Here is a 26,583-nt window from a genome sequence, read left to right as displayed (position 1 = left end):
ACCAGAGATAAAGTTTAAACCAAATGTTTGTTTTGTAGGGAGAAAATCCAGTTTATCATCATTTATCTCTAGTTTTATTTTTTTACATCTACAATCTCTAAAAAATGAAAAGCTGTACAAAATGTTTAAAACCCAGGTAGCACTCTAAAAGTAAATTTATTGTGTTTTGAAATGCTAGTAACTGATGTTCATAGTGTTTATTTTTAAATTCAGTTTTTCAGTTTTGTATTTAACCAGGTATATGCACTCTGTCCTGAGAACTCAGAAATGTAGGACCAAAATAAGGCACACTGTGAAAAAAAATCAAATTCTGTATTCCTGCCTTGTGTATGTATCTGAATGTGAACGCTCTATTTTTCTTTCAGTCTGAGAGGCAATATGAAAATTTTAGCCATCTGAAGTAATTTTAGACTTCTTCATCTCCTTTAGAAATCCTGCATCCAGTCAGTTCACAAAATCCTATTAATTCTCCTGAATATCTTTCATTTATCTCTTCTTCATCTCTACTTTACCACTTTTGCTTCTCTTTGTGCCCATTGAAGTATATAATATTAGCTGTTATCTAATCACTTAATTTTGGTGACAAGCTCTATTTTAGGGACTTTTTCATGTATATTCTTTGGGCTTTGGAGTCAGACTTCCCAGAATTCAAATTTCAGCTTCATCATTTGTTATGTGATCTTGTATAAGTCACTTACTTCTTCAGTGATTGCCCATTGTCCTTAGGAAATTCTGACTTTGCAAATGTTTTACAAAGCTCTCTGCAACCTAATTCTTACAAACCACAGTAGTTCTTACCATCACCACCCATCCCTCCCTCTCCACCCTGCAGTCATTATTTGACTTCTTTTATCTCCAGACTCCATGGATTGAAATGCATTCTTCCCTTACAAAGGAATACCTATGGCATTTTATTTAGTTTACTTCTACTTCTCTTTCAAATCTCAGATTCAGCACTACTTCCTCAAGAAGTTTTCCTAACCTGCTAGACTAGATTAAATCCCACTTTTTGTATCTTCTATAACACCCACCATTTATCATTTTAAAAAATGTTTTGTATTTACTTATTGAGTGCCTGCCTTTCCCATTAAAGTAGGAGATGCATGAAGTCTGCTGTAGTCCAAGGATCTAGCAGAGAACAGAAGTCAGTATTTATTGAAATGGTAATAAATGTGTAAAATCTCCATTTTACAGAAAATGAGACTTGTACAATTAAGCAGCTAGTTTAGAAGACATAGAACTCAAATCCAAACCTAGTTTTAGATCCTCTACCTTGCTATACTAGTCTTACTGTGAGCACTTAGAAGGCATGTATTGTGCTTTGATCAGTCCTCTTCCTAGCCCCTGCCTTACTTAGTCAGTACTAGGCAGCACAAGTATAACGGAGAAATTATATTACCTGCTAATGTTACCACCCCATATAACCAACCACTATTAAAATATTAATATATTTCTTTCCAGTCTTTTTGCATATATATATAAAATAAATGTGTATAAATAATATTTTACAAAATTTTGGCCATATTGCTCATAGTTTTATTTTTTTAAATACAGTGTGAACATTTTCACCCACAATAGACAGTATTTTTTGGAAACACAGTTTTTGGGCCGGGTGTGGTGGCTCATGCCTGTAATCCCTAATAATTTGGGAGGCTAAGGTAGGCAGATCGCTTGAGCTCAGGAGCTCAAGACCAGCCTGGGACACATGATGAAATCCCATCTTTACAAAAAATACAAAAATTAGCCAGACATGATACAGCATGCCTGTAGTCTCAGCTAGTCGGGAGACTGAGGCGGGAGGATTGCTTGAGCCCAGGAGGTCAAGGCTTCAGTGATCCATGATCACGCCACTGCTCTTCAGCCTGGGTGACACAGTGGGACCCTGCCTCAAAAAAAGAAACTTTTTTTTTTACATGACTCCATCTAACACAATTGTACAGTGTTTTTTGTTTACCGTAATGTTGGATGTTTATTTTCGGTTTTTCACTGTTAAAAGTAACACAGAGATGAACACCTTAATGTTTCCTTATGTGGAATATTTGAAGTGGTTTTACTATGAGAACACATTAAGCATTTTTAAGGCTCTTTCACTAAAAGATTGTTAAATTTCTTCCAACCACTAGCAGGGTAGAAAGACAGTTTCTCTAAACCCTCACCAACTCTGACATCACTTATAAAGAATTTTTTTCAAATCTTGATAAACGGAAAAATATTACCTCATTATTTTAATGTGTTTCTCTGACTACTTGTGAGGCTGAACATTTTCACATTTTTGTTAGCCAGTTATGGTACTGTGATTTAACTGTGTATTCCTTTTCTCATGTTTTGAGTGATCTATTGGTGTTTTGCTTATTAACTTATGGGAACCCTTTGTCATATTAAGTATTAAAGTGTAACCACTTTCTCGTATTGTTACAAGTATTTTATCCTAGTTTGTTTCTGCTTTGTAATTGTTTTAGTGTTTTGATTCAACTTAAAATTTTTTACATAACAGTATTTCTCGTTGCATTTATGTTAAGAAATCTATCTGTATTTTTTTTTTTTTTTTTGAGATGGAGTCTTGCTCTGTCGCCCAGACTGGAGTGCAGTGGCGCAATCTCAGCTCACTGCAAGCTCTGCCTCCCGGGTTCACGCCATTCTCCTGCCTCAGACTCCCGAGTAGCTGGGACTACAGGTGCCCGCCACCATGCCCAGCTAATTTTTTGTATTTTTTTAGTAGAGACAGGGTTTCATCGTGTTAGCCAGGATGGTCTCGATCTCCTGACCTCGTGATCTGCCCACCTCGGCCTCCCAAGGTGCTGGGATTACAGGCATGAGCCACCACACCTGGCCTTTTTTTTTTTTTTTTTTTGAGATGGAGTTTTGCTCTTGTTGCTCAGGCTGGAGTGCAATGGCGCAATCTCAGCTCACCACAACCTCCACCTCCTGGGTTCAAGCGATTCTCCTGCCTCAGCCTCCGGAGTAGCTGGGGTTACAGGCGCCCGCCACCACACCCAGCTAATTTTTGTAATTTTAGTAGAGACAGGGTTTCACCATGTTTGCCAGGCTGCTCTCGAACTCCTGACCTCAAGTGATCCGCCCGCCTTGACCTCCCAAAGTGCTAGGATTACAGGCATGAACAACCGTGCCCAGCTGGAATTTTTTTAATCCATATTTTTTTCTAGTTTATATGAACTTGTTTTATATACTCAAATATTTGATTATTCTGAGAATTATTTTGGAATATATTTCACCTTTCAGGTGAAGTCAGGAAGTTTCTGATTTTGTGCTCCAAAAATGTTATATCTCATTTTACTAATCAGAGCTTTCTTGTTCATGTAATTATGTCCATATCTATTCTGACTTTTTCCCCTGCTCTAATCTCACACATCCACACCATAGAAATAAGTGTTTTCCAAATTTCTTAGTAGAATTGAGGTGTGTTTGATTTACTATTAAAATTAAAAATGACTCAGAATTGTTAAGACATCTTTCTGTTTCAGCTTGGTATGTGCTGTGAGTTATACAACTCAGGCTGGAGAAAAAATGTATTTCAGAAAATTCTTCAAATTTCAGGTATTGAATATGACAATGGTAAATAGTTTTTATATGCCTTTTTCTTCCTGGTAGTATACAGTTATTCCCGTTTATCTGCAGGGAAAACAAGCTCCAAATAAAGCAAATAGCTCAATATTTTTGAATTTGTCATATGACTAGCAGTCTAAACTCAGACTAAATTAAGGTGAATAAAAGCAGAAGAATTATCATTGCCAACATGTTTTTGTAATGAAACTTGAAGGTGTTTATTCAAAATAAAAGAAAAAAATAGCTGAGTCTGGCACAGTGGCTCACACCTATAATCCCAGTGCTTTGGGAAGCAAAGTGGGGAGGATCACTTGAGGCCAGTTCAAGATAGCCCAGACAACATGACCTAGGACTACAGGTAGCACAAGCCTATAATCCTAGCTAGTTGGGAGGCTGAGGCGGAAGGATCGCTTGACCCCAGGCTTCAAGGCTTCAGTGAGCTGTGATCACGCCACTGCACTCCAGCTTGGTCAACAGAACAAGACTCTGTCTCCAAAAAGTAAATAACTTGTTTTTATGGCCTGAGAAAACACACAATGTAGACAAGGGATAAAATGAGTGTAAAGTCCAGATAAAATGAGAGTAAATAATATCAAATTTCTAAAGAAATTTAAAGGAGAGACAATTGACTTAGAGTAGACTGAGCTTCCTTCAAAGACTCCAGCAATCACTGGAACTTTGAGTTTTGTATTAATATACAGTTTTCAGCTTCCATCAAAAATAGTTTCAAAACACTGGTTTAGCACATTTATGTGGGGGGGGGTGAGGAAATGTGAATACCACGTATGTCTATTATAAATATAGATCTAAATATGATACTGTATAGGGTTTTTTTCATTCCTTTGTAAGTGGAAGAAAAAATACTATTCATGGGGAAAAAAATCTGCCATTCTTTTGCTGAATCATTCATTTGTATGCTTTTTGAAAGAAAATAAAACGTGATTCAGTTTTTGTTTTGTTTTGTTTTGTTTTGTTTTTTGAGACGGCATTTCACTCTTGTCGCCCAGGCTGGAGTGCAATGACGCGATCTCAGCTCACTGCAGCCTCCGCCTCCTGGGTGCAAGCGATTCTCCTGCCTCAGCCTCCCGAGTAGCTGGGATTACAGGCACCCGCCACCACGCCCAGTTAATTTTTGTATTTTTAGTACAGACAGGGTTTTGCCATGTTGGCCAGGCTTGTCTCGACTCCTGACCTCAGGTGATCCGCCTGCCTTGGCCTCTAAAAGTGCTGGGATTACAGGAGTGAGCCACTGCACCCAGCTCAGTTGCTTTTTTTTGCAAACAGTTTTTGTGAATATAGATATAGAAAAATACATAAAATATATGTGTTTTGTTTAACAAAATATTATGGAGCAAAAACCCATGTAATGTAATTATCACCCAGTCAAGAAATAATGGTAGCCTTTCAAAAAATACATTTGGGATTCTTTTTTCTTTTCTTTTTTTTTTTTTTTTTTGGAAGAATATTGCATACCTATTAGAAAAGTCTTTTAACAATTAAAATTGGAGAATGACTGACAAACTTACACTATTTGATTTAAATAAATAAATAAATGGTCACATGATAACAATCTCCTGATTGATATGCTTTATTTAACCAGGTTCTCAAACCATTGGATGTGAAAACCAAATTTTACAATGCAGAGGTAAGTGTTGAGTGTTTAATGGGATTTCATATTAAACATTAAGATCTTATTTGACTAAAAATCTCTTATATACATTTCTAATACTGAAGCAAATCGCCAACGTGACTGTAAATTATTTGAAAAAATCACAAATTTCAGTTAAAATTGAATAATTTTATTGGTCTCATAATCTTTTTCAACTTACATGGAATCAATGTGTCTTGATTTTTATTCTCGTTAATTTTATAAGGCTTTCATCTCCTTTCGTTAAATGATTGCCCTCTCATTCCATTTAATGGTGGTTGTTACACTAGCAATCTGTTGAATATTTACATGTGGTTCGGGATTTTACAAAAATTGAATTAGTAGATCTAACGCTGCAAAATAGATTTAATATTCACATGGAAAAATACTGACAAGTGAAGCTTAGCACATTAAATTATTTCCAGGGTAGTCAGTTTGCCAGGCAGAATTAGGTTGCTGAGTTTGGTGTAATGGCTTTAAAAGCTCCTTGGGAAAAACAAATTTGGCAAAAAGAGAAGTAACTTATAATAGAAGATACTCTATCTTTTACCCTAAAAAAAGAGATAAAATAGAACTTGCCCCAAAAAAAAAAAAAAAAAAAAAAAAAGAACTTGCCATAGGAGAAAGGATTTATTGCTTGGATTTCTTTTCTAAGATTCTGTTTTATCTTGGCTTCTAGAGCTGCAGAAAAATCAGATCTCTTGCTAGCCCTCTTATGCCCCAAAATCATGTGTTTCATACCAGTGATAAATTCAAAGATATCCAAATACAGTATTTTGAAATGAAGATTATATCTCTACTACTCTAAAACCAGATAATGATCAGACATTTTTAATCACATGGCAAATTCGGTATTTATTTTTACCATCCACAATCTGAATTTTTACTCAGTAAAATTTATACTATAACTAGGATTTCTAAGATGTCAAAGTTAAGGAACCTAACCTGCAGCAAAGACCTATTAGGAGAAAAGAAAAAATGCATGTAATAACAAAACTACCTAGAATGGAATATAGTGAGAATGATACGAAAAGATGTGCTGCAAGAGCTCTCGGGAATGTGATCTTGGAATAGTTTAAAGAAGCTTTATGGAAGAGAAGGAAAACTGGATTGGAGTCTGAAAGGAATGCAGGTTGGAAACAAGTGTCAAAGCAGTGAAGGCATTCAAGCAGGGTTACAAATGGACATGAAGTATCAAGTACATAGGAAAGAGCATACCTATTTGAGGAGAGGGAAAAGCATCATCAAGATTACTAGATGTTTACAAAGTTGATGTTTCTTTTGTGGGGGATAGGTGAGTTGGAGTAATACGCATTTATTCCCTCTTTTTTGTTATTAATACCATACTGTTGATTAATTACAGTATAGCTAGTCAGCATGGTGAGATTTAAATAGTCTAATTTTTGCTGGAAAAGCTTTCATCTATAGTATGAGGGGAAAATGTTAACTATTCTGTTAGAAAATTAATTTAAAATAGGGCAATACGTGGGTTATTTTCTGTAACTGGCTCCTAGGAGTCACATATTCAGCTATTTTAGGTTTTCTTCATTAAAAATATGGTAGTACACTAAGATACCTGTAAATTAGTTTTATAACGCTAATATTCAGAGTGATTTGTGAATAATTTAAAAAATTGCTAGTTTTTCTATAAACATTATAGAAGTGACATGCTCTCCATAAAGAAATAAAAATTCACAATTCCACCACACCAATTGATTTTTCATTATACATACTCTTTTGCAGTCTTTATTCACTTATATATAATATTCTATTTTTATAATCACGACAATTTTGTTTGCTTCCTTTGTCAGTTAACATTATATGTTGACATAATCTTTAAATCTTGCTAACAAACTTCAATCAAAATAATTTCAGTAATATTCTGAACTTTTGAAAATAGATCTCACTTTAAAAATCAGGAGTGAACAAATAGCATTTTGGGTCTCTCTAAGATACTTAATATTACCTATTAGACAAACAAATACTGTTCAGCCACTAGCATGAGGCAGATTATGTTGACCCCAACCAGGAATTTCAGGTAGATTGTAGGAGTTAATAAACCACAGAAATATCAGTAAGTGATGCTTATTGCTCTGTGCTGTAGTCCTTTTACAGTTAATATTATTGGCCCCACATCTGTCTCAAACATATATTTTGATACTGTTTCTAATAATGCTGTAATATGTGAATCACCTAAAGGAAAACAAGTTCATGAGAAACTTTGTTATAGTCTTCTAAGATAGAAAAGCCTTGCAGGCAGATTGGTGAGACTAGAAGCTAGGATTCAAACATTTGGTCACCTGCCAGGTACTGAAGACAAATATAAACAGAACATCTTCCCAATTCTCAAGGGACCTGCATCCAGTAGAGGAAACTGACATGATGCAACTATAATGTAAGCCCCTCCCACACATATAACCCAAATCGTGAAGTAACATATCCTGGGTACCTAGAGAGGTGAAAAATGATTTCCAGCTATGCATTTGATGGAGGTGACATTTGAGATTGCTCTTAATAAAACATTGAAGAAATATATAAGAAAAAAAGGCTAACTATGAAATCTACTAAGAAGAAGAGAATTCTCAATTTTTTCAAGTGGTTCAGCCCCACATTCCCTGAAGTGATCAATGGAACTCTAATTGCCCAAGATATTCCTTAAAAAGAGGATTCCATTATTACATAAATTTAAGAGAAGGTATACGGTGTATATCTATTCTGAATGTGGAGGATAGTATATATTCATCCTAAATTATCTATGAAGAATTGCAATGTTGGTAAAGAATTATAGAACTAGAAAGTCATGGGGTATACCTCTCTGCTCCAAAATGTGCCCTTAACAGTTTGCTACTGTTGAGTATTCAGCCATAGGGTTCTTCTCTATTCCATTGTCATTTAACCTTAGCAGTTTCACCTTTTTAGAAAAATGGTTTGTCATATTTCTTTATGTTGCTTCCTGTTTACTTTCTTATTTACTAATGCTGTCTTGTTTAGTAATTTAAAAAATGCAGAAATGCATTTTATTTTAAAGTAATTCTTTTTTCTTTAACATTTAACTCTGATTTTTCTAATTATTCTTTTTTATTTTTCCATTAGAGTGACCTCAGTTCTGTGGTAATTTGATTTTTTATTATAAATTTTTATACTTTTCTTACTCACCACTTTTTGACTCTGCCTAATTAATATCTCTTTACAAAACATAGTGGAAAAACAGTTAGTTGTGAATACCACCTATGTGACTTCAGAAAGATTATATATAATTTTATGTACTTTTTAATTATATCAATTTTCTATTCCGTGGGGGAAAATTAGCTCAAAAGTTAAATTGTCATACTGAAACAATTCTCATTTTCAGTGTTTCTTCTTTAGTTTTTTTTTAAAGAGGTATGTTACCTTGTGTCAAATGGCCTTGTGATTTTCATCATCTTACTGTAAAATACCCGATTATCCTAGCCTTCAGTTCTTTGAGTAGACTGTATAATTGAAATTCATTTTCAGATGCACAGTGGTTTTAGTTTTAAGTCTGGGTCAGGTGATGATGGCCGTTGACAAAATGAAACAGAAGAAAAGCAAATTTTCCCAACTTGGCTAAAATTTTATTTTCGAAGTTATACATGCTTTACAATAAGCAGCATTTGCTTATATCACATTACATATGTAATAACATCAACTGCCTTAGCACTGAATTCTTAATTTTTAAAATACCAAATTGCTGTACACTAACTGTTCAAACTAACTTGATTTTCCATTATGCTGCTTGTTTTTCTTTCGTTTTATCTAAGCTCTTCCTAAATTTATGCAGAAAATTGCAGTTTTTAAATTGAAATGTGGGTCTGTGGTTATTTTTTTAAAAGCAATGGATTGATGGGATATATGTACTTTTTTTTAGAACCAGTAACCAAAAAATGCCATTAAATGATGCATTTTTTTTAAACTGATAAATCATTTTATTTCTATTTTCATTTGAACACATGTCCCAAAAACTAAAGAATCTGTTTTATTTTAGATAATAGTACATTATATTATAACTTAATCATTATATTTTTGCAAATGATTTTCATTTTCTTGGTGTTAGTGTTTAAAAAGCTCAGCCAGGCGCGGTGGCTCATGCCTGTAATCTCAGCACTTTGGGAGGCCGAGGCGAGCGGATCACGAGGTCAGGAGTTTGAGACCAGCCTGGCCAACATGGTGAAACCTCATCTCTATAAAAAATACAAAAATTAGCCAGGCATGGTGGCACTTGCCCGTAATCCCAGTTACTTGAGAGGCTGAGGCAGGAGAATCACTTGAACTCAGGAGGCAGAGGTTGCAGTGAGCTGAGATCGCACCACTGCACTCCAGCCTGGGTGACAGAGTGAAACTTCGTCTCAAAATAAATAAAAATACAAAAATTTAGCTGGGCATGGTGGCACACTGCCTGTAGTCCCAGCTACTAGGGAGGCTGAGGCAGGAGAATCGCTTGAACCTGGGAGGTGAAGTTTGCAGTGAGAGGAGATCTTGCCACTGCACTCTACTCTGGGCAACAGAGCAAGACTCCATCTTGTGGGGGTGGGGGTAAGCTCATAGGCCAGGCACAGTGGCTCACACCTCTAATCCCAGCACTTTGGGAGGCCGAGGTGGGTGGATCACTTGAGGTCAGGAGTTCTAGACCAGCCTGGCCAACATGGTGAAACCCTATCTCTACTAAAAATACAAAAATTAGCTCAGTATGATATTGCGCGCCTATAATCCCAGCTACTCGGGAGGCTGAGGCAGGAGAATCCCTTGAACCCGGGAGGCGGAGGTTGCAGTGTACCAAGATCACACCACCGCACTCCAGCCTGGGTGACAGAATGAGACTGTCTCAAAAAAATAAAAAGCTCTTAAGTGGCAAATTTTTCTGGTCATAGTTGATTTTATGTTATTTATGTGTAGTAAACATATTACTATGAAACTTTTGAAAAAAATTATTGAATACCCTTAGTGTATCATTTTTTATGTAGGTTTGTTTCAAAGATAAATCAAGTTAGTCTGTTATCCTTCAATTACATGAAGGGAAATAATAACCAAATAGCATAAAATAATGTTTAGCATAATTAGGGGAATTAATTTATCTAAATTTATCTAATTATCTAATTTATCTAACTATTAAAATTACCTACTGGCAAATATTGCTAAATAGCATCAGCTTTAAAATCTGTCACTGAGGCTACAAAATACCTTTTGCCTGATTTAAAAGCTCTACGATGGTGAAGTATAATCCACATATTCTTTTTTTAGCCCTCAATATACATTTAAAATGAACTAAGAAATCACTAATGACCACTCACAAATTGCTTTAATTTAAAAAGCTAAATCCTTCAAGATTACAAAATAGATTATTCATAGTATTAGTGGTCACTACACTATCTAAATTGACATTAATATGACAATCAAAGTTATACTGCCATATTATAATGAAGACTTAATTATCTTAACGTAATACTGAAATTATAGGAGCATAGGTATATTCATCATACTAAAGCACATTTTAATATTTTAATACCTAATGAAAAGAAAGAGTATTTGTAAATGAAATTCCAGTTAAGTATTTTGGGATGTTAAGACAAAATATAGTTATCCTCCATCCATTGTTTGACAAGGTATCAGTTGACTAACACTTGACTTTGCCCCTGTTAATTATGATAGGGTGAAGATTTCTTTTCTTGCATTAATTGTGGTAACTTTGATTTGCAGGCATGAACTAATCACATTTGTGGTTAATATTTTTTCTTCATATAGATAAGATATTTTTGTTGAGATAAATATTTTAAATGCCGCCACACTTTGGTGGATATTTTTTTCATATCCTCAGACTGATGAAGTATTTCTGGAAGCCCAGATTCAGAATATGACAACCTCACCTATGTTTATGGAGAAAGTTTCACTGGAGCCATCTATTATGTACAATGTAACAGAATTAAATTCAGTCAGCCAAGCTGGAGAATGGTAAATATTAATTATGAAGTCTTTATCCTTGTTTTGAAAGATACATGCTTTTCTAAACATCCATTGCTCTTCAGTGGGTTTTTTTTTTAATTAATAGACTTTTTTTAAAGAATTTGAGGTTCATAGAAAAATTCATCAGAAAGTAGAGTTTCCACATACCCTCTTCCACTCCTCACAGTTTCTCTTGTTATTTACGTCTTGTTTTTTATTTTATTTTTATTTTTATTTATTTATTTTTTTTTTTTTTGAAAGAGTCCAGCTCTATGCAGTGGCATGTTCTTGATCTAGGCTCACTGTGACCTCCACCTCCTGGGTTCAAGCAATTTTGGTGCATCAGCCTCCCAAGCTGATGGGATTACAGGTGCATGCCACCACGCTTGGTTAATTTTTTTATTTTTAGTAGAGATGGGGTTTCACCATATTGGCCAGGCTGGTCTTCAGCTCCTGACCTCAAGCGATCTGCCCGCCTTATCCTCCCAAAGTGCTGTCCTTACAGGCGTGAGCCACTGTGCCTGGCCTACATCTTGTTTTAATGTGGTACATTTACTACAATTGATGAAACGATACTGACACTGATTACTAACTAATGTCTATAATTTACATTAGAATTCACACTTTTTGTTGTATGTTTTATTGTTTTTGGTTTTTGGTTTGTTTTGTTTTAAGAGACAGGTTTCATTAATGTTGCCCAGGCTGAAGTCAAATTTCTGGACTCAAACGATCTCCCAAGTATCTGGGACTATAGGCAAGCACTGTAGGTTTTGACAAATATATAACATGTATCCACCATTACTATATTATGCAAAATAGTTTCACTTTCCAAAAACTCTCCTGTGCTCCATCTTCATCCCTCCATTACATAAAAATAAAGATCCTAGCCCTTTTAATTTCATGTTTTACTATTCAAAGCATTTGGTCTTTTAAGTCTCATAAAAATCCAGTGAGGTAAATATGAATCCTATCATTGCTATCCTGCAAATAATAAAATGGAGGAATGTGAAGGAATGGTAGAGAAGTTAAAAAGAGTAAGGGTGAATGTGGGTTTAAAAAAAGAAATACTCTCTCAACATCAAAAGAAAAGGACATAGGAATAGATGGTTTAATATTTTGTGAAAAGGAAATACATACACCTTTCCACAGCTAATTTAAAAGAGGAAGAATAAATGTAAGGTTGACAATAATACAGATAAGAAAGTAATAGGCTGGGTGTGGTGGCTCATGCCTGTAATCCTAACCCTTTGGAAGGCTGAGGCCAGAGGATCGCTTGAAGCCATGAGTTCTAGACCAACCTGGGCAACTTGGCATTTTTTTTATTTAGCTGGGCATGGTGGTACACTCCTGCATTCCTAGCTCCTTGGGAGAGAGGCAGGAAAATCGCTTGAGTCCAGAAGTTCAAGGCTGCAGTGAGCCATGATTGCACCACTGTACTCCAGCCTGGTGACAGAGAGAGACCCTGTATTTTAAACAAAAAAAAAAAAAAAGAAGAAGAAGAAGGTAACAGCTTGGGATAGCATCTGAATTTCTTAATTAGGAATGAAAAGTTTGCTTTTATATTCTTAGGTTGGTTACACAAAGAAAAGTTCATAGCCTCTTTCATCCTCACTGAGGAAAACAATTTTCCATTCTTTTCTAGATGTTTTAGTTCATTTTGAAAATTAGTTTAGAATGGTATGTCTCTTATTATTCTAAACTCTTATCTTTGATAATTTTAGAGAAAAGAGACAGGATACTTAAGGTTCTGGTTTCTGTTGCACTTTTAGTTAATTGATACATGTTCAATTTTATAAGTAATATATTACATTCTATTATAAAGAACCTCCTTGAACCCAGAAGTTAGAAGTTACAGTGAGCTATGATCATACCACCGTACTCCAGCCTGGGTGACAGAGCAAGACCCTGTCTCTTAAAATTATTTAAAAAAAAAAAAAAGGGACCCCTGCCTTTCGGGGTCCAATTACTATAAAGAATCTCAAGATTTTCGATATCAACTGAAAAAAATGAAGGAAAAATAAATCATTGCAGTATACGTTCTTTTTATTTGTATTGAAATCGCTAACATGTTCTGTTGTTGATCTTTGGAGGGTACATCATCCAGTTCCTATCCAAAGGAACAATCACAGCCATGGTTTTTCTTTTAAAAGATGCTAGAGAATTTTCTCCGTCTCTGTCTCCACCCCTCTCAGTGTGTCTACGTTTGGGTCAAGAGCATATTTGCAACCAATGGATACACGCCAGTACTTATACTGCCTAAAGCCAAAGAATGAATTTGCAGAAAAAGCAGGCATCATTAAGGGAGTAACAGTAATTGGAAAATTGGATATAGTATGGAAAACAAATCTAGGTGAAAGGGGAAGGTTACAGACCAGCCAACTTCAAAGAATGGTGAGTCTGGAAAAAACTTCGCTGGGGTTTTGGTGTGTGAAAGACAGGTAGTTAGAACAACTTAATTTTTTCTACATCCAGCAGTAAAAAATTGGAGCACTATAAAAGGCATTACTACTACTGGAGAAGAAAAGATTAATAGTTTCACTGATAGGTAGGTCGAAGACTGGTGTTGCCATGAATGAAAAATGGTCAAATGTTAATTTATCCTTAATACATGTGTTCTTTATCAAACAGAAATTAAAATAACTGTTTATTAAGTGTCTCTCCTTTGGTAACACATGCTCACTCTTCTTCTGATTTCCAAACACATTAAGGTTTTCTATTTTGCAATGTCCTGAAACTCTTGGACTTACTTCATTCACCTACTCAGTTCCTACCATTTTTAAGATGTTAAAAATCTGAGGCATCTCCTCAGAAGGTGAGTTCTACTAAAGTTATCTTATAAGCATTGGTTGCATATTTTACCTAATTTCTTCTCTGAGAGTAGGGATAGCTACCAGGCTTCTTTTTCTTATGCTTGTAAGAATATATGACAGGATTCTCCTCCCTTTATGCTGAATATTACCTGTTTTGACATATTCCAAATTTTACTTTTCTTTCCACTGTTTGAGGCAATAATTTTTAAAAAATGATGATGATGATTCCTGGGCCCACTTAAATATAGCCGTTAGTTATTTTTCTGCCATGGCCTGTTCCAAGCCTTCGTGTTGTTATAATCCATCCTCATCTGTGCATCTTGTAAAAAGTCATGATTTTCTTCCTGGCTCCTTTCAACATCATCCCCCTCTTTCTTTAGAAAATAACTTTACCTATTTAGAGTTACACACATAGAAGCTACAGCATCTGGAAAGTGTCCCTTCAACTCCCTGAAATTTCTTTACTGACTACTTACCTGTGAGATTCATCTTAACTCTACTGAACATGGAATAATTATATAACAAGAACAGTCCAGGTCTGCCGGGCTATTCCACAGGCAGTAGCTGCAAAAGAACTTAAAATGAGAGACAAGTAAAGTGAATCAGAAGTATTTTCTTAGAACATCAGCTTGGAAACCCAACAGCTGTTGAGTAAATGTGCTGCTGTGGTGCCTTCATTAAAATGGAAAGGTTTTGTGATAGATATACATTAACTGTGTTGCTTGTTTTCTTAGGCTCCAGGTTATGGAGATGTTAGGTTGTCTTTGGAGGCAATACCAGATACCGTAAACCTTGAAGAACCTTTTCATATTACCTGTAAAATAACAAACTGCAGGTAATGCCACTGTTTGTAGATGGATGTCCTTTCTACCTCACCTGCCTAGAAGATAATTTAAAAATCTTTTTGTTACTATCTCCTTTTAAGTTTTCCTCTTGACATACAGCCTTCTCTGATGTTGATATTGAGTACTGTAAAATTCTTCATCTGGTAGCAGTATAATTACTTATTTTTAAGGGCCTATTGTATTATGCATCTTCTGTATTTTATTTCATTCATTTGTCACACCCTATGAGGTAGGTATTCATTGTTTATACTTCCTTCACCAAAACATGAACTAATAGGTTCTTATGTATTAATATATTATGAATTGAAGTAGCAAGATTTTTTGAGGCATGCTTGTACTTGAGCTGTATCTTGAGTATTAAGAAACCAAACATTGCTTATGGATTTAATGTAAGGGGAAATCATTGATTCGAAAACTGGGTTTTGACAGTAAAGAGAGAGCATAATCTGAACTGTCAGGAAGCAAAGAGCACAGGGCTTTGAAACCAGAAAAAAATAGAATTAAGTTCCAGTCCTATGCCCTCTGCTCCTACTTGTATTACCACTTGGTTTGTATTATTATTTGGGGTATTTTGATAATATTGCAGTGATGAATCCCAGTCCTCTTAGTGTGAATGTATAATCCTTTTAATTCCATATTTATTCTTTTTGGTATTAGAAAGATAGGAAATATTTGTCCTTCAAAATTACAGAAATACCCACTTCCTCTATGAAGCTACCTAGACTTTCCAAAGCACAGGTATTCATGCCTTCTCTATCATAGAAAATTTTAACTTAGTTTTTTAGTGACACTCATATATTACTGTAAGTATTAGTCTCTTTCTCACTGGACTGGAATTATTCAAGAGAAGGGACATGGCCTTACTCAGTGTCTGCCACATCGTAGCTCAGTAAACAACAATACAGGGCAAAGACCCTGTGCTTATAGGGTGTTACAGGGTGTTGGGGAATTTTTGGTTTTTTTTTTTTAAGTTTTTTTCAGCAAATCAGTTTATTGACCAGCTCACAAGTGTTATTTTGTTCAAAAGTTAACTTCTCTTGGTGTTCACTTTAACTTTTGGTGATTCATACAAGTTTTCTAAAAAGCACATGTCTCTTAGATCTTTAGTTTCCTCTCTATATAAATGTCATTCCCTGCCCCTACACACCAGGGACATGCACAGACACATGCACACAACATATATAAGTCTTACTGGATTTTTGTGAAATTAACAATATTCATGTAGTGCATCGACCTTGGTCTCTGGCACATAGTAGCCATCTCAAATGCTTGTTAGGGAGATTCAGGCATATACAAGTTAATATCATAAAGTCAATATGTCTAAAAAAAATAAAATTTAAATAAGCAATTTAAAATTTGGAGCCAAGTGTAAGAATAAACAGCTAAAACCCATAAGTAGCCGTGAATGGTGGTAGGAGACTATTTTTCATTATGAGCCTTTTGGTTATTTAAAGAAGAACAATGTGCATACTTTCATTAAAAGTTTTTTTAACTTATTTAAGCTTAACTGGTGATATCTATTATAAGCAGAAGTAGTCTTTTCTTGGTAAATAATCCAGTTAGTAAACCTGAATAGTATTTATGTCTTATGAATCCTGCCAGTTGTTTCCCAAGTTATGGTAAAGTAACATAGATTAGATATCAAAAGGACTAGACCAGAATCAGTTGTTTTCTTCTTTTCCTGTAGAGTACCTAACAGAAATAGTGAGAATATATGGCAACAAGATTAGACACAAATGTGTGGAAGTCTCCCAGAAAAATGGCAGCACCAGATCAGCACCAGGAGACCAGTGTTGAGTAATAGAACCAGAAGGCCAACATCCAGACAGGCAGATTAGTCTGAGGCCATTTTAAGTGCTAGAAGGTGTGACTTCCTTTCATCTTCCTGGTTCTATCTTAAGTGACATAAAAAATGTTATAATAGCTTTTCTCTTTCTGGTTTTTATTCTCCTGGATATGGAGAAAACAAGTTTACTGTCACTAGTAGAAATATTGCAGTACCTCTTTGTGAAATGAACAAGATTTATTCCTATTATTCTGATTCCTCCAGCAGTGAAAGGACTATGGATCTGGTTTTGGAAATGTGCAATACCAATTCCATCCACTGGTGTGGAATTTCAGGAAGACAGCTGGGAAAGCTGCATCCAAGTTCTTCGCTCTGTCTTGCCCTTACTCTGCTTTCTTCAGTACAGGGACTGCAAGTATGCTGTCTTTTCAAAAATTCCAGTATTTGGGTGCTGTTAACTTACAAGTCATTTGTGATGTCTGTATTTCCTCTGAATGAATGAAAACTTAGACTCATCTCTCTCTCTCTCTCTCAATAGAGCATCTCTGGCTTAAGACTAACAGACACATTCTTAAAGAGAACATATGAATATGATGACATCGCACAAGTCTGTGTGGTATCTTCTGCCATTAAAGTGGAAAGCTGAAGGAAACTTCCAGTGTTAGGCTTTTCATTTAGTTTCACAGAACTGCTCTTTTTGTTACCTTTGTAAAATGATGACGTCAACAACAAAGTAAATATGTTACTTAAATTTTCTTTCCTGTAAAATGGTTAAAATATTAAATATTTGTTTTGAAGAGATCTGATTTTATCTTGTAATTTATGTTTGAAATGAACATGTGTATATTTTCTACACCTATTATTTAATTTCATTTCATTTTAGATGACCATTGGACTTTGTTCTCCAAAAGCTGTGTATCTGAGACCATTTGTCCCTAGCAAGTATCTAGAACACGAGTCAGCACACTTTTTATGTAAGGTACAAAATACTAAATATTTTAGGCTTTGCAGGACGTAAGGTTTCTGTCACAAATACTGAACTCTGCCATTGTACTTCAAGAGCAGCCAGTAGGCAAAAAAAGTACAGTGGTGTACACAAAAAGAAGCAGTTGGACTCGGGAAGCTGAGGCAGGAGAATCACTTGAACCGGGGAGGCGGAGGTTGCAGTTAAGCCAAGATCATGCTACTGTACTCTAGCCTGAGCGACAGAGTGAGACTCTGTCTGTCTCAAAAAAAAAAGAGGCAGCTGGGCAGATTTGGCCTGCAGGGTATAGTTGGCTGACCTCAATCTAGAAGATAGAGTTGTTTCTTAGAACTTTGTAATATTTTGGTTAGAAATATTTCAGTTAACTCCAGTTTTTTCCTAGCTATTCGGTCAGCAGAAAAAGTTTGCTTAAAACAAAGGGGGTAGTCCTCTTATAACCTGATATTTGTTAACACAGTATAAGCTTTCTAGTTGTTTTCAAAATTACTGTAATGGTTTGTGTCTGTATTTGTATATTATACCTACAAACATACATATCTTTCAGCTACTGAACACATCAGAATTGGTTTTACTTTTTAGGTTGTTGATTTTTTTAAATTAACTATTAACTAAGAATAATACTTATTTTCTAATTATAAGCCAAAAACTCCTGGGTTTTTTTCTCATTGATTAAGCCACTTATTTTTATAAGGTATATTTAAATAATTCCCATCTTCTGATATGGTTTTAAACTCTAAATCATGTGTTACTGTTACAAAACTTTCTCTCTCCATGTAATCACACTTAGTTATGAGCAAAGCAGTGAGAAAGTTGAGGTGATAAACAACTTTGCAGCATTAATGTAACAAAAAGTTTCAGTATTTGTCAGGAAAACAAAAGCTTAAGCTGTTAAATAAAAGCTATTCTATTTTGGTAAGTTGAAATTCAAGAATGTATATATAATTTCTTAAATGTAAGAGTGCATTAAATCAAATACAAAAATTGGTTTTTCAATGCATCATTATTTATTGCCATAACAAATTGTTTGGTCCAAAATGAAAGCTATATTCAGAAGGTTTGCACCTCAAAATTGAGTAATAATTAATGAAATGTCTGTACAAAATAAAGTGCAAGCAGTGTAAAATTGAAGTCTGTCTTTGTTTCAAAATGATTAAGATTGATTAAATGATGAAATAATATTTTATAGCCACTGCATTGGATACTTGGATTGTTTTTCAAGCATCTTCTTATGACTGAATCTTCTGTTTCATTCTGTTTTAAATCTAAAAAGTAACATGATGGTCACTTGGAATCTGCTCTATATTTTAATTATAGTCTCTTCTGTTTATAAACAACTTACACATATTTTTCATAGTTTTAAGTAAAGATTAAATAATGCCATCTTAGAAAGGATCTGTTTAACCTATATTATAAAAGTTAGATACACAATTTGGTACATTAAATGAAAATGTCATTTGCATATATAGAACCTGTTCTGTTTTACACAGTATCATAATAGCTACAGCTACTATAAGAAATATGGTTAATGGAAGTCAAACATTTAGTACGATGCTTAAAGAGTTACTTTAATAATGCCCTCTTATTTTTCTAGTTAGATAGCAACTATATTTCCCAGACAAGCAAGAAAATATATGGGGCATTTTTTATAAATTTAAAAGTAGCTAGCACAATCCAACCACGCAAACTTTTTTTGAAATAGCTTGCAATGCTATGATTCCAAAGTGATCAAGGTACTTGAAGAGCAAAAATGGCTTGAATAGAATGGAAATGTAGGTAAGTGGACAGATAGCATCTAGATTGAATTTGTTACAGGTGGTATATTAGCAAAGAAATAGAAAAATGAAATGGAAGAAATATACCAATTCCCATTATTTCATGTAAAAAGAATGGCTAATTTAACTACAGATGTTAGCACATGAAGACATTGTTTTAAAGTTTTTTTTCTTATAGTATCTTTGTCTGGGTAATACTGGTCAAATAAAATGAGTTGGGAAGTATTTCCTCCTCTTCTGTTTCCTGGAAGAGATTGTTTAGAATTGATATTATTTCTCCCTTAAGTGTTTGGTAAAATTCATCACGGAAGTTATCTGGGCCTGTAGTTTTCTTTACTGGAAGGTTTTTAACTTAACCACAAACTCAATTTCCTTAATAAATATGGTTCTGTTTAGGTTATCTGTTTCTACAGTGAGCTTTCTAGTTTGTATCCTATAGGGAATCTGTTTCATCTAAGTTGTTAAATATACAATCCTTGAGTTGGTCATGGTGTTTTCTAGTTAGCCTTTTAATACCTATAGTGTCTGTAGTGTATTCCCTCTTTCATTTCTGACACTGAATTTGTATCTTCTGTTTTTCTAGGCAGTCAGCTAGAAGCTTATCTTATTGCTCTAAAAGCATTTTTAATGCACTCAAGATAGTTATGCTAGAAACTTTAACTTCTTATTCAACACTGAATATGAGTGACTAATTTTTAATTAAGGATCTATTTTGCTTTTTATATCACAGTAATGACTTCTATGTGTTAGTAGTAGTACTTCGTTCTGTGTAATACTGGAATACTAGGAGTTCATTCTAACTTAATGAAAATCAAAGTTGGCTTAGATGGAATATGAATTTAACTTCTGAGGGCCGAAGACTTAAATTGTGCTCTTTTTAAATTCTGCAGAACTACATATCTTCATACAGATCTTCGTTGTAGCATTAGCCCAGGTGCTTAGGTGTTTGCAGGTCTGAGAAACCTCTAACCTAGTGTTCCTCTAAATTAGAGTCCTTGGATCTGTATCAAAACCACCTAGTGTACTGTTTAAAAATGGCCATTCCTAGGCCTTATTACAGGACCTACTGTATCAGAATTGAACACGTGGCCCTGAATCTGCATCTTTAATGAATTATCCAGGTGATTCTTACAATGAAGTTATAGAACTACTGTTCTAATGTCACAAAGGAGAAAGAGAAAAGTTGGATTTTAAACTTCAAGATACAAAATAATTAGTCTCTTAGTCTCTTTTTCTTTTTTTTTTTTTTTTTTTTTTTTTGAGATGGAGTCTTGCTCTGTCACCCAGGCTGGAGTGCAGTGGCACAATCTTGGCTCACTGCAACCTCTGCCTCTCAGGTTCGAGCAATTCTCATGCTTCAGCCTCCCAAGTAGCTGGGACTACAGGTGCCCGCCACCAAGCCAGGCTAATTTTTGTATTTTCAGTAGAGGTGGGTTTCACCATGTTGGCCAGGCTGGTCTCAAACTCCTGACCTCAGGTGATCCCCCCTGCCTTGGCCTCCCAAAGTGCTGGGATTACAGGCATGAGCCACAGCGCCCAGCCAATTAGTCTTTTGATAAGGGTTCTATAAGGCCTAATCATCTGCATTATTACTCATTTAATTGTATATTACTTCCTGGCCAGGCACAGTGGCTCACACCTCTAATACCAGCACTTTGAGGGGCCAAGATGGGCAGATCACTTGAGGTCAGGAGTTCGAGACCAGCCTGGCCAATACGGTGGAACTCTCTCCATTAAAAACAAAAATTAGCGGCCAGGCACGGTGGCTCACGCCTGTAATCTCAGCATTTGGGAGGCCAAGGCAGGCGGATCACGAGGTCAAGAGATTGAGACAATCCTGGCCAACATGGTGAAACCCCGTCTCTACTAAAAATACAAAAATTAGCTGGGCATGGTGACACGTGCCTGTAATCCCAGCTACTCGGGAGGCTGAGGCAGGAGAATCACTTGAACCCGGGAGGCAGACGTTGCAGTGAGCCGAGATTGCGCCACTGCACTCCAGCCTGGCGACAGAGAGAGACTCCATCTCAAAAAAAAAAAAAAAATTAGCTGGGCATGGTGGTGGGCGCCCGTAATCCCAGCTACTTGGGAGCTTAAGGCTCGAGAATCACTTGAATCCAGGAGGTGGAGGTTGCAGTGAGCTGACATTGCAACACCACTCCAGCCTGGCAAAAGAGTAAGACTCCATCTCAAAAAAACCCCACAAAATTTATATTACTTCCTTTTTCAGTTTTCCCTCGTAAAACTTGTGAAGTCATTACATGTCAGCACCAATTTCATTATTAATAAACAAAAAATATACTCTAGTTGGAATTAAACTCTCATCATCAATGTAGTTACACCCATGCAATTAATACCTAATGCCCCTTTTCTCCACTAACTAATATGGCATCTAATTTATAATAAAATATTTTAAGTCTCCTGTTACATTTAAATTGCATCAAATTTATGTTAATTATAAGACTGGCATGCCAAGCCAAATTATCACAGAAGATTACATGAACAAGCAATGTTAGTGATAGATGCTTTTTGTTATCCATCAAATAATTACTAAGTTTTCTTTTTTAAAAAAATCAGTGTTTATGGGCACACAATTAGATACCATTTAGAAAATCCTTAACTTAGGACCAGGTCACTGGCTTAGTTAAAGTATATTTATATTTGATAGTTTCCAAGGTAAGGTTACCATTGGGGAAATTGTGATAATTAAGTCAAACAGTTGTACCACTGACCTAACCAGTACATGAAGGATTTCTAAATGTATCTTATTGTGTATTTAGCATAAGTGGCCATGCTAATGTTATCAATACCAAACTGCAGACAAGATTAGTTAAGAACTATGCAGAAAACCTGAGCATCCTACCTTTACTTTCTATACATTCGCATTACCATTTTTTTCTTTTCAAAACATCCCTTGCATCAAGTGCTACTTTCTAACAGCTCTTAAGATTCTCTGTTCACCAGAACAAGCAACATTAAAGATAACATTGGTTCCCATGTTATATATTCATTACTGATAGCACTTATCAAAGCTAAACCTAGATAATATTCCTTCTTTCCTGACATACTGCTCAGTGGCAAGTACACTTCTTCTCAACCAGCATAGGAAACCTTTCCTTTGGGTCATTTCCCTTCTCAAAAAACTTTGCTTAAGGGAAATTGGAGCTAAAGAGCTTACCAACAAATAGCCCTACTAGAGTTCAATAAATATACTTTGCTATTAAGTCTAATATACAAATATGATAGAAGTTTGAAAATGGAACCTTATCCCAGTGCTATATTGGCACTTAACATGGCTAGTGATCATTTCAAAAGGAGTCATGTTATGTTTTGAGTTTGTTTGTGATAAACCTATTGTCTAAACAGATTTATTCTTTAAGAATATACACAAGAGGTTTTCCTCCATTATTTTCACACATCAGATATGGTGTTTGGTTTTTTGAAGGAGGGAGGGGGTACTATCTACAACAAATACTTCATTCATAGCCATAAACCATTTGTATCTTGGGCTTGAGCCCCTGGTTAAATCAGGAATGCTCTTCAGCGCTGCTGCTGAATGATCTGCTCCGGATGTGATTTCTCAGTTGCTCTATAAGTTCAGGATTTTGTTGCTGTATCTGCTGAGCAAACTGCTGTCCCCTGTAGTAAAGAGGCAATGTGGTTTGAATAGGGAATTGCCAGTCACATTTACCCATGCAAAAAGAACTGCAGAAAATGTGGGAGCTACCTAAAGGGGCTTTTTTCTATAAAAACAAGTTTTAGAGCCATGACTTTAGAATCTACAAGTTTACCAATGCCTCCATATAGCATTATTACAATGCAGTGTTCTTTATAAGAAACAAAACACCCATGCTAAAAAAAATAAGTACCTCAACTGGGTGAAATCTACTTCTTTAGTGCTAATGACAAAGAAGCAAAGGGTAAGTATATGTTTTTATTGTATGTGCTCAAATATAATGCTTTTATACGCAAGTCTTAATAGTCTCATATAACACCCAGTTTGGGATGCTTTTGGAGGTCACCTAACAAGTAATTTTAAAAACACTAAGAAGTTTAACACAAATTGTAGTATGTGACCCTCTATTGCCAGTGTTAGATGTCATTATATGCCATTTAAAGGTCATTCTAAAAATGCAATATTCTAAGTGGATACACAGTTGTGCTGACAAACAACAAGTAGTACTGTGGCTTCATATAAAGTGTCCAGCGAGAGCATCAGACACAGATTCAAAAAGCAAAGTTGTCTTCGCCAATTTGATATAAGTGAAGGCAATGTGCTCAAGTAATGAGAAGATGCAAGTAGTTCCTCTAAGTGTTGACAGGCACTGAAAAAGTTTGAATAAAAATTTCCTGAATTGCCTGAACATTAAAGTATGTAACAAGTGATTTTAAACTATGTATGTGTACCTAAATTGATATATATTTTAAGAGGATATTTGACCTTCATCTGTGTCCCTGAGTAGTTTGAAGTCTGCTGAAAAACTTCCTGGATCTTCATTGGGAAAAAATGGGGGATTAATAGCTTTATATATATATGAGATCACAATTTATTTGGACATATGATTTTTACTGTTTGTCTCCATACCCTCAAAGTACCAGGTCACCAATCCTTGGGACCCTCTGTAAGCAGAGATACAGTATTAAAAACCAAGGACCCTAATTTCATGCTGACAACACAATCAAGTAAAATTAGGCTGCAAATGAAAAGACTGAATGTGCTATGGGTTCCTTAGTAAGTCACTAACCTGTACCTCAGTTTCTCTAGCCATTGGGTAGGGATATAAATTATCTACTTTTCTAATATCTGTCCCTCACCTGCCTTATTGAGATGGTGCCAAAAAAGAAAAGAAGAAAAAGATTCTGCTGGTACTTGAAAGTCCCAAAAAATAAAGCATAATGAACCGGGGGCGGGGGTGGGAAGCATAATAAACATGGTTCTTTTTCTCAACAGACAGGGCTGGCCAGACTATCTAGGTATGGATTCCTGCCCTGCAGTCTAAAAAGTGGTTGTAATTCATGAACTTCTTTCAGATTTAGTAACATTAAGGAGGCTAAAGTTACTAACGGTAAAAGATAAACATTTAAAAAGAAAGCCCTGACCCCTCACCATAGAGATAGGCTGTAAAACATAAAATACATCTTCACTATTTCTGTTTTAAATAATACTTACGCTTGGATGAGGCTTGACAGGTCAGTTAGGCCCCCAACTCCAGCAGCAGGTCCCCCAATGGCATTTGTCATCATTCCTGACATTCTAGAGTACACAAGAAATACATCACTGGGATTGGTATATATTCTTAACAAATAGGACAACTGGACGAGGAAAAGTTAATAAAATATACCCATGTTATACCAGAGGCTAGGCCAAATGTGTGTGGCTTTAAGCTCCAACTGACTGTCATTCAGAACAGTTTCATCATTTTTGAGCTGATGTGCTCAAATTAGGAGCCTGGCAAGTGGAAGGGTTGGGGAAGTGTAATAAGCCCTTTCTATATACTTACAGCTGTTGAACTTGAGGGTTCTGCATTAAACTTGCCGCCTGGAATTGAAAAACAGCACCTCCCATTAAAGGCAGTTAATATATAGGGATCTTTAACAAAGATTTTTTTTTAGAAGAATGAAAGCTAAATCATGTATGCACTAACATTTTGGAGAGTTTCAGTGTGCTATGCAAAGTAAAGGGGAATGTAAAAAGAGAGGAGGTACTAGAAAAAGTGGCATTAAGAAGACATGGTGAGGATAAAGAGATTACAAACAACACTATAAACTGAGGATGTTGACAGCAGTTTACTTACTACTGCTATCAGACCAATTAAGCCAAAAGGAAAAATAGGAACTTTAAAAGTATAGTTAAGGGATCTCCTACACTTGAGAAGGTCCATTCCAAACGAGCTTTTAAGAGATGTGACTTTGCTCCATGGGGCCCAGCAATTTCAATCCTTCCCATGCTTACAGTGGCACAAGGAATTATATTTATGTGCACACATACTTTTAAAACATTCTACTTTGAAAGCATCACATTTTTTCCCTCAAATTGGTAATGTCAACAATATTTATGTAAAATTTGAATTTAGTCTAAATCTTTGTAGACAATAGATTATATTCACAGACTCTCTATGAGGTGTTGGGAAAAGCCACCACTTGCTTATATTACCAGAAAGATCACTGACTGATTCGTAAGTAATTCAAAACTTTCCTCAAGTCCCAGTCAGGATTGGTGCCTCTGAGGCAACCCATAAGTGCTAAAGGCATTACACAGGAAAAGCAGGATGTATGAGCTATAAACATGAAATGCTGTGTTTTGCAATCCCTTTAAACTAGTTCTGCAACAGTAGTTCTTCCCCTTCTCCCAGAATCTAGGACCTAGAGGAAATTTAGAACAGATCTATGCTTTTCCAGTCACTTTTCAGTAAGCAATCCTCCTGTCACTTTAAGTTCTATAAAATGACCTCCAGTTCAGCAATTAATGTCTCAGTGTAACAATCAAATACATAAAGCTTCATTTATAGGTAAAACTTCTCCCTTCCTAGCATGGGCCTGCTACAGATTGACCGGTTGTAGTAGAAAAGAGGCACCATTGACTGCTCTGTTTCCTATATTAGCGGTCCCCAACCCCTGAGCCACAGACTGTTAGGAACCAGGCTGCACAGCAGCAGGTTAGCGGTGGGCGAGCAAGCATTACTGCCTGAGCTCCACCTCCTGTCAGATCAGCTGCAGCATTAGATTCTCATAGGAACAAGAACCCTATTGTGAACTGCGCGTGTGAAGGATCTAGGTTGAGTGCTCCTCAAGAGAATCTAACGCTTCTCTCCCCATCCTGCCCCTACCCCCTACACCCGGTATGGTCCATGGAAAAACTGTCTTCCATGAAACCAGTCCCTGTTACAAAAAGGTTGGGGACCGCTGTCCTATAGGGCTATTTTCTTTTTTTTTTTTTTTTTTTTTGAGATGAAGTCTCACTCTGTCACCCAGGCTGGAGTGCAATGGCATGACCTCGGCTCACTGCAACCTCTGCCTCCCGGAGTCAAGTGATTCTCCTGCCTCAGCCACCCAAGTAGCTGGGATTACAGGCATGCACCACCATGCCCAGCTAATTTTTGTATTTTTAGTAGAGACGGGGTTTCGCCAGGTTGGCCAGGCTGGTCTGGAACTCCTGACCTCAAGTGATCCGCCCATCTTAGCCTCCCAAAGTGCTGGGATTACAGGTGTGAGCCACCA

At 35.9% G+C, this 26,583-nt stretch overlaps 2 protein-coding genes across 9 annotated transcripts in view; one reads left to right on the top strand and one right to left on the bottom strand.

The window, feature by feature from the left end:
- TRAPPC13 (trafficking protein particle complex subunit 13) overlaps window positions 1–17,414 on the top strand; it is a 39,825-nt gene extending 22,411 nt beyond the window's left edge. Inside the window, exons 6-13 of one of the 7 annotated variants that reach the window (XM_008952776.4) lie at window positions 3,483–3,555; window positions 5,165–5,209; window positions 8,306–8,323; window positions 11,043–11,176; window positions 13,360–13,558; window positions 14,712–14,812; window positions 16,876–17,023; window positions 17,147–17,414. In XM_008952776.4, coding sequence (XP_008951024.1) covers window positions 3,483–3,555; window positions 5,165–5,209; window positions 8,306–8,323; window positions 11,043–11,176; window positions 13,360–13,558; window positions 14,712–14,812; window positions 16,876–17,023; window positions 17,147–17,254 — 826 coding nt within the window. In that variant the 3' untranslated portion in view covers window positions 17,255–17,414. Of the gene's footprint in view, window positions 1–3,482; window positions 3,556–5,164; window positions 5,210–8,305; window positions 8,324–11,042; window positions 11,177–13,359; window positions 13,559–14,711; window positions 14,813–16,872; window positions 17,024–17,146 lie in introns of all 7 variants that reach the window. The other 6 variants (XM_003827437.5, XM_034960028.2, XM_008952777.4 and 3 more) reach the window with 6 other exon arrangements.
- A 1,160-nt stretch (window positions 17,415–18,574) lies between these two features.
- The window catches only part of SGTB (small glutamine rich tetratricopeptide repeat co-chaperone beta), a 58,836-nt gene continuing 50,827 nt past the window's right edge, over window positions 18,575–26,583 (bottom strand). For both annotated transcript variants that reach the window (XM_034960030.3, XM_003827438.6), the window contains exons 9-11: window positions 24,867–24,904; window positions 24,536–24,619; window positions 18,575–23,004 (exon numbers count right to left, since the gene is read on the bottom strand). In XM_034960030.3, the coding sequence (XP_034815921.1) occupies window positions 22,893–23,004; window positions 24,536–24,619; window positions 24,867–24,904 (234 nt within the window). In that variant the 3' untranslated portion in view covers window positions 18,575–22,892. The remainder of the gene's footprint in view (window positions 23,005–24,535; window positions 24,620–24,866; window positions 24,905–26,583) is intronic.

This window comes from Pan paniscus, chromosome 4, assembly GCF_029289425.2.
Source record: "Pan paniscus chromosome 4, NHGRI_mPanPan1-v2.0_pri, whole genome shotgun sequence".
NCBI classification, from domain to species: domain Eukaryota; kingdom Metazoa; phylum Chordata; class Mammalia; order Primates; family Hominidae; genus Pan; species Pan paniscus.
This window is presented reverse-complemented; position numbering and strand designations above follow the sequence as displayed.